The sequence below is a fragment of the Elephas maximus genome, chromosome 21 (genome assembly GCF_024166365.1).
Source record: "Elephas maximus indicus isolate mEleMax1 chromosome 21, mEleMax1 primary haplotype, whole genome shotgun sequence".
NCBI classification, from domain to species: domain Eukaryota; kingdom Metazoa; phylum Chordata; class Mammalia; order Proboscidea; family Elephantidae; genus Elephas; species Elephas maximus.
The window spans coordinates 56197123-56210711 of record NC_064839.1 but is presented as its reverse complement, the minus strand read 5'-3'; the positions used below and the strand labels follow the sequence as shown (position 1 = coordinate 56210711).

The 13589-nt window shown below is 50.3% G+C and overlaps 1 gene segment (V, D, J or C); it reads left to right on the top strand.

Moving 5' to 3' along the window:
- The window catches only part of LOC126064688 (immunoglobulin heavy constant gamma 1-like), a 111907-nt gene extending 109758 nt beyond the window's left edge, over nucleotides 1-2149 (top strand). Inside the window, 4 exon segments of the C gene segment in view lie at nucleotides 404-694; nucleotides 1104-1157; nucleotides 1269-1598; nucleotides 1681-2149. Of these exon segments, the coding sequence occupies nucleotides 404-694; nucleotides 1104-1157; nucleotides 1269-1598; nucleotides 1681-2009 (1004 nt within the window).
- The last annotated feature ends 11440 nt before the right edge of the window (nucleotides 2150-13589 follow it).

The following is a 13589-nucleotide window of genomic DNA, read 5'->3' as shown; positions in this document are numbered from 1 at the left end:
CTGGTGCCACCAACGTTAAGGCTAATGGATAAGAAAAGCAGGAGGAAGGGGCTGGGACGCCCCAGGGCTGAGCTGACTCTAGGTGGTCTTGAGAAGCTGGCCAGGCTGACTAAGCCAAGCCCATGGTCCTGGTGTAGTCGGCGAGCCCACAGCCAAAGCTGCTGGTCCTGGAAGCACATGAGGTCAGAGATGTCCCAGGCCTGGCAATTTCCTAGGGGCCGCCAGGGAGGGGGTGCTGAGGTGGGAGTGGGTAGGTCTGGCCAGCTGTGTGACCCAGGTGTGTGCCCAGTTGTGTTCCTCACGTGTGTACCCCGGATGCCTGTGAGCACAGTGGATGGGCCTGGCAGACAGGCAGCCAGGCTCAGCCTGGGCACATGGTCATGCGGGATTCCCTCTCTTGCAGCCTCCACCACGGCCCCATCAGTCTTCCCCCTGGCCCCCGGCTGTGGGACCACACCCGAATCCAAGGTGGCCCTGGCCTGTCTGGTCACCAACTACTTCCCAGAGCCAGTGACGGTGTCCTGGAACTCTGGAGCCCTGTCTGGTGCACACACCTTCCCTGCCGTCCTGCAGTCGTCCGGCCTGTACTCTCTCAGTAGCATGGTGACCGTGCCCGCTAGCGGCTGGACCAGCCAGACCTATATCTGCAACGTCGCCCACCCAGCCAGCAACACCAAGGTGGACAAGAAGATCGGTGAGCCACGAGCACGGTTGTACTGGGGGACCCACAGCCTGTGCCCCAGCAGACAGGTTCAGGGTCAGCCTGAGGCCCCTTACACACCAAGAGATGCAGGGCAAGTGGTGGTCCTGCCTGTCTCCTCCCACTAAAGGGCTCTACCTGCCCCGCCCTGGGGTCCCACAAATTCAAGGAGGGTGTCTTCTGGGGTCACCCGCCAGGCACAGGGGACACACAGGCTGGATACCCATAATCCAGTCTCTGGGCTCAGAATCAGATGGTGGGTCTCAGAGCCACAAACTGCTGCATGGAAGAGTCTAACTTGACCTCATCCCAGTCTGAGGGCAAAATGTTCCCTCTCCCAGCTGGGATGCCCACTCTCCTTTCCACGAAGGTAACACTCCCTGTCTGTCTGCTCTCTCTACAGTGAGACGCGTCAATGTCCCCAAGAAAACTGAATGCCCAGAATGCAAGTGCCCAGGTAAAGTGAGCCCCACCCTCACCAAGAGGAGCCAGCCCCAATGGGAGGACAAGCCCAATCCACACCCTAGCCCCCATGGCCCTGTCACTGACTTTCAGCTCTTCCCACCAGCTCCTGAACTCCTGGGAGGACCTTCCATCTTCATCTTTCCCCCCAAGCCCAAGGACACCCTCGTGATCACCCGAACCCCTGAGGTGACATGCGTGGTGGTAGACGTGGACCAGGACCACCTTGAGGTCCAGTTCAACTGGTTCGTGGATGGCAAAGAGGTGGACACAGCCACAACCAGCCTGCAAGAGGAGCTGTACAACAGCACCTACCGCGTGGTCAGCTCACTCCCTATCACACACCAGGACTGGCTCAAGGGCAAAGAGTACAAGTGCAAGGTCAACAATGGGGCCCTCCCATCACCTGTTGAGAAGGTCATCTCCAAGGCCAAAGGTGAAGCAGCAAGAGGGCAAGAAGGGGTAGACAACCCCTTCCTCTGCACTGGGAATAACTCTCTCCACCTTTGTCCCCACAGGGCAGCCCCGGGAGCCACAGGTGTATGCCCTGCCCCCACACCGAGATGAGCTGACCAAGGACAAGGTCAGCCTCACGTGCCTGGTGAAGGGATTCTACCCGTCTGACATTGATGTTACGTGGCAGAGGAACGAGCAGCCAGAGCCTGAGAAGAGCTATGCGAACACTGAACCCCAGCTTGAGGCTGATGGGACCTTCTTCGTGTACAGCAAGCTCACAGTGCCCAAGGACAGATGGCAGCAAGGAGATATTTTTACCTGCGTGGTGCTGCACGAGGCTCTGCACAACCACTACATCCAGAAATCCGTCTCCCTGTCTCCTGGTAAATGAGCGCTGGCCAGCATGCCCAGCGAGTGCCTCCCCCACTGCTTGCTGGGGCCCCTAAGCGCACCTGGAACCTCACCTGTAAATACCCCCCAGGCGATCCACCCAGAAAATAAAGCACACAGCTCCGTCCTGGGGTCCTGCAAGACTGGCATGATTCTTTCTGAGGCCCATGTGAGCCTGGGCTCTGCCTGGCTGTGGGGTCAGGTGGGGCCTGAGACCTGCACTATCACCACTGAGGGAGAGTGCGGGGGGTCTGTGCACGCCACAAGGGGGAAGCCAGCCATAGGCAGGCTGCTACAGGGACAGGTCCTTTGCCAACAGTATCTCCTCTCTGGGTCCCTCCTCCAGCCAGCAGCTACTCTGTGCTGGAGTGGGGGAGGGAGCAGATAGATGCACCTAGGGAAGCTGTGTGGTAGAGAGAGTGTCTGACTTGTCCCCTGGGGTCCCTGTCTACAGGGCTTTGCAGGAGCTCCCCATGGAGGCTCTGTGTTCACATGGAGGCTCCTGGATATGGGGACACACCCTCTTTTTCCACTGGGACTCCAAGAACAGACCACTCCACACAACACACTCAGGATCCAGGCAGCCTGCACAGGAGAGGGAGGGCACAAATCAGACACCCACATGGACACAGTACTCAGACCCATGAAAAAGAAGCCTCTCCTGCTAAACAACACTCAAGCACCCACGGATTATCTTCACACATACCGCACACACACATGCACAAATACATGGGTCACAGTGCACACACACGCAAACACATGGGCATGTAGGTACACATGCACTCTCACATAAAATCACACATACTTGTACAGACAAATGCATGGCACACACACACTCATTCACACACACAGATATACACACATACATACACACGCACACATACGCACAATTAAAAACATGCAAACACACAGGCACACATGCACTTACAAGCAAACACATGCACCCACACACATGTGCATACATGGGCATGCATGTACACACAAACACGTGGACACACTCACACACACACATGCAAGGACTCCCCTTATACACTGGAACTTCACACAGGGCAAACTAACTGTACAATGCCTGTGAGCACAAGCCCAGGTCACACAAACACACACACTAGCCTCATCCCACACACTCTGAAGCTGCACGTCTGCCCCATGGGTTTCTCCCAGCTCATCTGTACCTGACCAATTCAGACAGGTCACTACCTGCGAGGACCCACATGCTTGCTCCCAGTCCCACCCTCCAGAGCTGCTCAAATGGGCAATACTCTTGGTCTCCTCACATCACCACGAGCTCAATCTTGTGATGACAAAAACTGCCACCGGCCTCCTGCACACTCACACTCCTATGCCCTCACACATGGGGTCAAAAGCCCTTCACTGTCTCCAGCATCACATCTTAACACTGTGCTTCCCTGGGAAGGGCAGACTGTATTGTCCCTCCTGCCTCTGGAATTTTTCACCCAGGGCAATGGAAGGTCCGGGGCCCAAGCAGGAGGCAGGGGACCTGAGGTGGCTATGTCCTAGGATGGCCCCTTATGCTGCCCTTACCAGCCTAGTGCTGGTAGGTGAACAACAGCCAGGGGTTCTCACACCTGGCTGGGCCATAAGCTGGCACAGGTGTTCCCAGCCATGCTGCAGTCCAAGCTGTAAGAGAGGGATAGGACTGAGGACACTACCCAAGGCTGGGGAGGGGTACCAGCACTGTCCTGAGAAACCATAGAAGGGCCATGGCCAGGGACCGCTGACCACGGGGCTCCTACTTGTTTAGCCTTCCCTGGGAGGGACAGGCAGGGAGGGCAGGGTGAGGGGACTGGAGGGCCACCCCCAGCATGGATGGGGCCCTTCCTCCAGTATCTTCTTGTCTCCAATCTCTGCGCCAGCCCCCACAGCAGGGACGCCCTCATTAATCCCTCATCCCCTTCCCAGAGCTGCACCCTGATGAGAGCTGTGCAGAGGCTCAGGATGGGGAGCTGGATGGACTGTGGACCACCATCTCCATCTTCATCACCCTCTTCCTGCTCAGCGTGTGCTACAGCGCCACCATCACCCTCTTCAAGGTCTGATCCCCAGGACCTCTACCCCGTGCCTGCCCCCAACTCCCAGCCCCCAGCCCATCACCCCCCCCCCAGTAGGCTCCTGTGCCAGTAGGGTCACTATGCATGGCGCAGCCGGTCTCTAGGCTTGTAGGTAGAGGGAGAGAGGGAGCTTCAGGGCTCAGGGCCTGGGGCCGTAGGGGCCTGGATTGGCCTGCTCACTGTGGTCACCCTGTCACCCGCAGGTCAAGTGGATCTTCTCCTCAGTGGTGGAGCTGAAGCGGACCATCGTCCCCGATTACAGGAATATGATCGGGCAGGCTGCCTAGGGGCTGCTGACAGAGGAACACATAGAAGCCAAACCCACCACAGGCTTCAGTGGCTTCACCCTCCTCCCAAGCTCCACTCTGCCCTCTGATCCTACCGCTCCTGACCACTCACTGCCCTTTGACCATGCTGTCTCATTTCCCACCTGTCAGGGAACCTGGTGGACAGCAGGTTCCCCCCAGTACCAGCAGCCTGGATGCCCCCTACCCTATACCTAAATGCCATTTATAGTAGCACAAGGAGCACCAGTGGAGCCATCGCACTGGGAGACCCTCAGAGTCAGCTGTGCATGTCCATTGTGGAGGAGGGGATGGGCCAGTATTCCCCATGTTCATTTGGAGGAGGGACCTGAGTTCAGGTCCCACCCTAGGCTTGGTTCTGAGAGACACCAAATCTCAAAGATCCTTGATGTGACATCAAGTCCAAGGCAGGGAAGCCACTGACCATTACTCCCAGCAGGGTTGCTCCCTGGGAAGTGCTGCAACCTTCACTGAATGGCCCTTCCTCCAGCCCTCGCCTGGCCAGTTCCACCCTGGGAGACTGCTGGGATTCCCCCACCACTTCTGTGGCCCCTGGCCTGAGGAATAGGCTCCTTTTCATTTTGAACTGGAGAGTTGGTCTCTGGCTCTTGGGAAGGGGCCTTCCATCCAATCCTGGACTCCCACGCAGTGCTCTTAGACGTACGGTTCAACCCAACGGACAGAAGCTCCCAGCCTCTGCCTGCAGGGGGGCCAGTCAAAGGCTTTGACCCAGGATACCCACCATCTCCCAGCCACCAACCGAGTTCCAGCTCAAGGCCCAGCCTCGCTGCCACCCAGAAGACCACCTGAGAAGGCCTGAGCCATACCCACTGACACTGCATGGTCTGGGGGGTGCAAGGGCAGGACCTCTGTGTGAGGATGGGCATATGCGCAAATCAGGAAGGGCATCAGGTCTGAGGGGCAAGTGGCCAGAAAGCCTCCTGGAAAGAGGCCTGGTGACTGGTGCCCGAGTGGTCAGGGCGTGCCATGGGAGGCCATCTCCATGGGCCCCTGGACAGAGGTGGCCAAAGACAAAGTGAATGGAAGCGAGGAGAATGACCAGATGCTGAGTGGGCATCTGGTGAACAAGACTCTGATGGGGAGTCGGGCCAGCTTGGCCGCCTGCACTGCACGGAGGTCCCGGGGCCAAGCATTGCCACCCCTCTGGGCTCCCTGTCTCCCATCTTCTCTTCAAGCAAATATCCAGCAGAGTCACACCACAAAGGAACTAGAGTGCTGACCCCACATCTTAAGGTGGGAAGAAGAATGACGCAAATGGAAGCAAACGACACCAAAGAAATGCCACATCCATCAGCTTTATAGCTTCTTACCTCTTTTTAATTTTCTGAATTCCCTTGATTTTCTTTCATGTAAATGTGTTGTTTTTGTTTTCCCATTACAATAAAATGGTCTTAAACCATACCAAATATCAGACTAATAGTCTTTCTATGGTGACACCTTTTGAGCCCTTCAAGTACCAGCCCCAGCAGTGAGATTGCCCAAGCCATGGGTCCCAGAGCACCCTGCACACACTCAGATCCTGGCACTGGCCAGGGTCCCTTGGGAATCCCCACCATCAGTGTCCTTTCTTCTCGAGCACACTTCTACCTCACAATAAGGAAGGCATCAGATGTGTCTGCCCATTTGCCCTGTGGTGTAGACAAGACAAATGGGCCTGAGGACAGCCTCCACCCCCACTGGAGGGACTGTGGCTAGCATTGTGTGGGACAAAGTCCGAGCCGACACCCATGGTTCCAGGTGGTTGAGGATAGCAGTCCAGGAGTAGTGATCTCAGCACTCGAGATGGATAGATCCAGGAGGTTTCAGGAGGCTATTCAGGGATGCAGCTGAGGCTGGGGAAGCAGAGCCCAAAGGCACTGCACAGGAAGTATGTCTAGCCTTGGCCATCACTGAGGGAGATGCCTCATTCTGTGCTGGAAGGGAGGCCACAACCAGGTGGGATGACCAAAAAAGGGCCATCAAAGAGCCAGGCCAAAAGCACCTTTCAGTTGTTGACTCATGTCCGGGAGGATGTAGGGAGATGCAGGTAATTTTATTCAGGGAAGGGGTATGGAGGGGTTCATTGGATGATGCTGCTCGGAAGCTGCTCCGAAAACAGGGAAGCCAGGAGGGGCAGCTATGACAGTCCAGGCCCAACTTCTGGAATAGCTGTGGGTGGGAAGCAGAGGCCATGCAACAGACATGATTGGGTTCTTGCCACTTGTCTTACTTCTGTAGGGCTGCCTTAAGAGAAATACCACAACTGGGAGGCTTTAAAGAGCCAGAATTTATTGTCTCACATTTCTGGAGGCTAGAATCAGAGTATCAGCTCTAAGGGGAGAAGGGGGCCTACTCTTGTTCATAGCCCCAGCAGTTGCTTGGCATTCCTTGGTGTTTGTCTTCACCCTGTGTGTGTCTCTGCGTCTATCCTGCTCTTTTTATAAGACACCCGTCTGAAATGATTAGGTGTAGGACCCACCCTACTCAGTATGACCTAATTACATGACAAAGAATACCCTGTTTCCAAACAGGGTCTCATTTACAGGTACAGGGTTAAGACTTAAACATAATTTTTTTTAAGGGGGGGTGGAGAGGGTAGGGAGGTATTGGTGGTTCAATGGTAGAATTCTCAACTTCCATGGAGGAGACCTGGATTCAATTCCTGACAAATATACCACCCGTCAATCAGTGGAGGCTTGCATCCTGAACAGCTTTCAGCAGAGCTTCAGGCTAAGGTGGACTGGGAAGAAACACCTGGTAAACTACTTCTGAAAATCAACTAGTGAAAACTCTATGGATTATAATGGCTTGATCCACGACCAGTCATGGTGCTCGAACAAGACAAGGCAGCGCTTTGTTCCACTGTACACAGGCTCACCATGAGTTGGGGACTGACATGACGGCAAATAATAATAAGAACGCTCCCATTTACAGAATGAACATAACTTCTGGGGGGACACAATTCACCCCATAACGCCACCAGAGGGTCCTTGCATTAGACGCAGGGACAAGCTTCAGGGAGCCTGAGATGGAGCAGGTTGTGCTCAGTAAGTGCTGCCAAATTGTGGCCCTTTAAACCATAAGGCTTTCGTTTTGTGGAGCTACATGCAAGGGGCAAAGGGCCCTGGGTGTGTCCTTCGATCCTTGCCTGAGAGGCCTTGCAGACAATGGGGTACACCACCTGCCAGCCCTATCCCAGCTAAGGAGATAGCTCCCAAGATGCCATCAGTCCATTCACACACATGGTCACCAAATAGAAGCCAGGACACAGCCAAGCAAACACTGACGAAGGCAGAGGAGACAGATGTCCAGAGGGATCTCCACCTAGAGAAGGTTCTGGCCCTCGAACCTTGCCTGGAACTCTGAGCATGGGCACCCACTTTCCTGCAGGTCTGCATGAAGCAAAGCCTGCCACGCTCTGACCTCCACAGTGCACTTGGGACCCATGGCTCAGTCCCTGCACTTGATGGCCAGGCCATGCAGGATGTCCATGGTGTGAAGTCCAAGGATGGTATCTAAGAGTGCCTTCAAGTTTGCAGGACTGCAGTTTGAGCAAGAAGAGGAGAGAAATAAGCACTGACATCCTAGCCCCTTCTTCATGTTGTATCCCATGGTCCAGCCCAGGCCCTGGTGTGGGTGTGGCCAGGGCTGGGTAGATGGCAAAGGTCAGTGACATGAACAATGTCACCCCACTGGCATATGCAGTGGTGGGTCTGTACATGAACCTCTGGATTCGAGGTTAGTAACCTTGCCCCACATATGGCCTTCCCCCAACCTCTGTTCAAATGTAGGCTGCAGATGTTCAGGGCAGAGGAAAGAGACCAGAGGGGAGGTAAGAGCTTGTCCACATAGGATGTGAGAAAAGACCACACCAAGATGGGCCCAGTGGCACCAGGGAATACAAAGGCAGACCCGGGAAGGCATGATGCACAAAATGCACAAGACCTAGTAGACACGTTGGCTCTCAGGCAGACTGTGCTGAGCTCTCCAGCTGTATCCACATCCTGATGGTAAATCACAGTACTGCTCTTCAGTATTCACTGCCCCCTGCTTGCTGTGAGCATGCTGTCCCCCTGAGAGGAGGATACACATGTCACCACTGATATTGGCCTTGGTGTCCCACCTTGTTTCTAAAGTGGGGCTCCACCATTGATCCTTTTCTCTTGCTTGAGATTGGCATGTTCCAGAAAGCTTTTCTATTTCAGCGTGGATCCCAGAACAAAGACGGCAATGACAACAGTGCCACACAGAGTCACAGACAACTGCAGGAGACATAGAAATGGGAGAGAAATAAAGCTATTATGCTACAAGCCATTTTCATTTGGGGGTTGCTTGTTACCATGGCATGTCCTAGCAAAAGCATTGTCAAAATGCTTCTCCAGTACTTGAGGTAACTCGAATAAGCAGTAAAAGATGACAATAACCATGCCTGATGTTTGCACAGTGTTTTGACTTTTCAGAGTTTTCTGAGACTGTCTTAGTGTCTTAGGGCTATTATAAAAAATATCACTAAATGAGTGGCTTCAAAGAAGAGAAATATGTCTCACAGTTCTGAAGGCTGGAAGTCCAAAGCAGGGTCTTGACCATGTCGATTGCCACCAAGGGCTCCCTCCATGCCTCTCTCCTAGCTTCTAGTGGCTGCCAGAAATCCATGAAAATCCTTCGCTTGCTACCATACCTGCCTCATCGTTCTTCTGTCTCCCTGTCTCTGTCTAACTTCTTCCCCTTTCTAAGACACCTTTCAGAAGGGATTAGGACTAGGACACATCCTACTCCTGTTTGACTTAACTGGTAACATAATTTTTAAAAGATCTTATTTTCTACAACAAAATCACAGTTACAAGCACAGGGGTTAGGACTTCAATATATCCTTTTAGGGGACACAATTTAATCCACAACAGAAACCCTTCTCTCATTTCATGCTGATAATACCCCCTGAGAAGTGGGAGGTGGGCATGGAAGCTATGCCACCAGTATTCAGATACCAGCAGGGTCACCCACGGAGGACAGGTTTCAGCTGAGCATCCAGACTAAGACGGACTAGCAAGAAGGAGCAGGCAGTCTACTTCGGAAAAGCATTCGCCAGTGAAAACCTTATGAATAGCAGCAGAACATTCTCTGATATAGTGCTGAAAGATGAGCCCCTCAGGTTGGAAGGCACTCAAAAGATGACTGGGGAAGAGCTGTCGCCTCAAAGTAGAGTCGACCTTAATGACGTGGATGGAGTAAAGCTTTTGGGACCTTCATTTGCTGATGTGGCATGACTCAAAATGAGAAGAAACAGGTGCAAACATCCATTAATAACTGGAACCTGGAATGTATGAAGTATGAGTCTAGGAAAATTGGAAATCGTCAAAAATGAAATGGAATGCATAAACATCGATATTCTAGGCATTAGTGAGCTGAAATGGACTGGTATTGGCCATTTTCAATCGGATAATCATATAGTCTACTACGCTGGGAATGACAACTCGAAGAGGAAGGGCGTTGCATCCATCGTCAAAAAGAACGTTTCAAGATCTGTCCTGAAGTACAACGGTGTCAGTGATAGGATAATATCCATATGCTTATAAGGAAGACCAGTTAATATGACTCTTATTCAAATTTTTGCACGAACTGGTAGGGCCAAAGATGAAGAAATAGAAGATTTTAATCAGCTGCTGCAGTCTGAAATTGATCGAACATGCAATCAAGATGCATTAATAACTTCTGCCAATTGGAATGCAAAAGTTGGAAACAAAGAAGGACCAGTATTTGGAAAATACGGCCTTGGTGATAGAAACAATGCCGGAGATCGAATGATAGAATTTTGCAAGACCAACGACTTCTTCATTGTAAATACCTTCTTTCACCAACATAAACAGTGGCTGTGTACATGGACCTCGCCAGATGGAACACACAGAAATCAAATTGACCACATCTGTGGAAAGAGACAATGGAAAAGCTCAATGTCGTCAGTCAGAACAAGGCCAGGGACCAACTGTGGAACAGACCATCAATTGCTCATATGCAAATTCAAGCTGAAACTGAAGACAATCAGAGGAAGTCCACGAGAGCCAAAATATGACCTCGAATATATCCCACCTGAATTTAGAGACCATCACAAGAATAGATTTGATGCATTGAACACTAGTGACCAAAGACCAGATGAGTTGTAGAATGACATCAAGGACATCATCCGTGAAGAAAGCAAGAGGTCACTGAAAAGACAGGAAAGAAAGAAAAGACCAAGGTAGATGTCAGAGGAGACTCTGAAACTTGCTCTTGAGCGTCGAGCAGCTAAAGCAAAAGGAAGAATTGATGAAGTAAAGGAATTGAACAGATTTCAAAGGGCCTCTTGAGAAGACAAAATAAAGTATTATAATGACATGTGCAAGGAGCTGGAGCTGGAAAACCAAAAGGGAAGAACACACTCGACGTTTCTCAAGCTGAAAGAATTGACAAAAAAAATCAAGCCTCGAGTTGAAATAGTGAAGGATTCCATGGGGAAAATATTAAATGACGCAGGAAGCATCAAAAGAAGATGGAAGGAATACACGGGGTCATTATACCAAAAGATTCAGTCGATATTCAATCATTTCAAGAGTGGCATATAATCAGGAACCGATGGTACTGAAGGAAGAAATCCAAGCTGCTCTGAAGGCATTGGTGAAAAACGAGGCTCCAGGAATTGATGGAATATCAACTGAGATGTTTCAACAAACAGATGCAGCACTGGAGGTGCTCACTCGTCTATGCCAAGAAATATGGAAGGCAGCTTCCTGGCCAACTGATTGGAAAAGATCCATATTTATGCCTAGTCCCAAGAAAGGTGATCCAACTGAATGTGGAAGTTATAGAACAATATCATTAATACCACACACAAGCAAAATTCTGCAGAGTATCGACAGGGAACAGCCAGAAATTCAGGCTGGTTTCAAAAGAGGACGTGGAACCAGGGATATCATTGCTGATGTCAGATGGATCCTGGCTGAAAGCAGAGAATACCAGGATGTTTACCTGTGCTTTATTGATTATGCAAAGGCATTTGACTGTGTGCATCATAACAATCTATAGATAACACTGTGAAGAATGGGAATTTCAGAACACTTAATTGTGCTCATGAGGAAACTTTACATAGATCAAGAGGCAGTTGTTGGAACAGAACAAGGGGATAGTGATTGGTTTAAAGTCAGGAAAGGTGTGCGTCAGGGTTGTATTCTTTCACTATACCTATTTAATCTGTATGCTGAACAAAAAATATGAGAAGTTGGGCTATATGAAGAAGAACGGGGCATCAAGATTGGAGGAAGACTCATTAACAACCTCCATTATGCAGATGACACAGCCTTGCTTGCCGAAAGTGAAGAGGACTTGAAGCACTTACTAATGAAGATCAAAGACGACAGCCTTCAGTATGGATTGCACCTCAACATAAAGAAAACAAAAATCCTCACAACTGGACCAATGAGCAACATCATGATAAATGGAGAAAAGATTGAAGTTGTCAAGGATTTCATTTTACTTGGATTCACAATCAACAGCCATGGAAGCAGCAGTCAAGAAATCAAAAGATGCATTGCATTGGGCAAATCTGCTGCAAAGGACCTCTTCAAGGTGTTGAAGAGCAAAGATGTCACCCTGACGACTAAGTTGCACCTGACCCAAGCCATGGTATTTTCGATCACATCATATGCATGTGAAAGCTGGACAATGAATAAGGAAGACCAAAGAAGAGTTGATACCTTTGAATTGTGGTGTTGGCAAAGAATATTGAATATACCATGGACTGCCAAAAGAATGAACAAATCTGTCTTAGAAGAAGTGCAACCACAATGCTCCTTAGAGGCAAGGATGGCGAGACTGGGTCTTACATACTTTGGACATGTCAGGAGGGGTCAGTCCCTGGAAAAGGGCATAATGCTTGGCAGAGTGCAGGGTCAGCAGAAAAGAGGAAGACCCTCAATGAGGTGGATTGACACAGTGGCTGCAACGATGGGCTCAAGCATAACAATGATTGTGAGGATGGCGCAGGACTGGCTAGTGTTTCGTTCTCTTTTGCGTAGTGCCACTATGAGTCGGAACCGACTCAGTGGCACCTAACAACGACAACAATGAGAAGTAAGAGTCACTCTCTCAATTTTACTGGTAAAGAAATGAAGACTTTAAAGAGGCTTCAGCATCCTACTTGTGGGTAGGATGCAAAAACTTGAACTTAGGTATTTGGACTCTAAAGTTCATATACCTTCTACTATCCCACACTGCCTTTTAAGAAGATTTCAGAAAACTATCCTGACATCACTCTTGCAAAAGGGGAAAAGCAGGACCCAACCTAAGCACTAAAAGTCAGACCTTAAGGAGATTCCTCCATCCCACAGAGGACACAGGGCCCTAGGAAGTTCTTTGAAGACACCATCTATTTGCTTCTTAAACAAATATTTACCAAATGGAAACTTGGCACCAGATGTCACTACGCATCAGGCACACAGACAGGGCTTCTGCCTTCAAGAAATTTGGAGTGTGGGGACAGAGGCAGGGATCAAGTACATAATTCCACAAACAATTATTTAAGTACAATTGAGGTAAGTGCTATGAATGAAAACTACGGGAGGCTATAAGGTCATGTAACAGAAAGAAGTGAACCCAGTATATGGGTTTAGAGACTGCTTTCTTAAGGGAGTGCCCTTGAACAATCCCCATAAAAGAAGCATGTGGTCAAGCTCAGATCTGCTCATCAACACCTGGTCTCCTCTCCTTTTGGGCCAAAGAAAACTAAACTTGCTAGACACTGAGGTTGGGCAGGATCACATGGGATAAAACATTTACAACACATTAAAGGATAATTTTTCGTAAGGGTATAGTCTCGACTCTCATATAGATATATAATGAAGAGATTTCAAAAATTGTACTTAACTTTTTAACTAAGATGTTCCACCCAGTTCGAAGTAGAATTCAAAACCCTATTCTTACATAGTTAAATCAGAAGCATTAAAATAAATTTGTAGGGAGGTGGAGCCAAGATGGTAGAATAGACAGACGCTTCTGGTGAGCCCTCTTTACAACAAAGACCAAAAAAAAAAAAACAAGTGAAACGAGTATATTTGTGCCACGCGGGGAGCCCTGGGCATCAAAGGCAAGCTTAGACAACGAACTGAGGGGCAGGAGGAGGAAGAGACCATTCAGAAGTAGAGAGCAGTTACCAGACCTGAATCGCGGGGAGTCCTCATA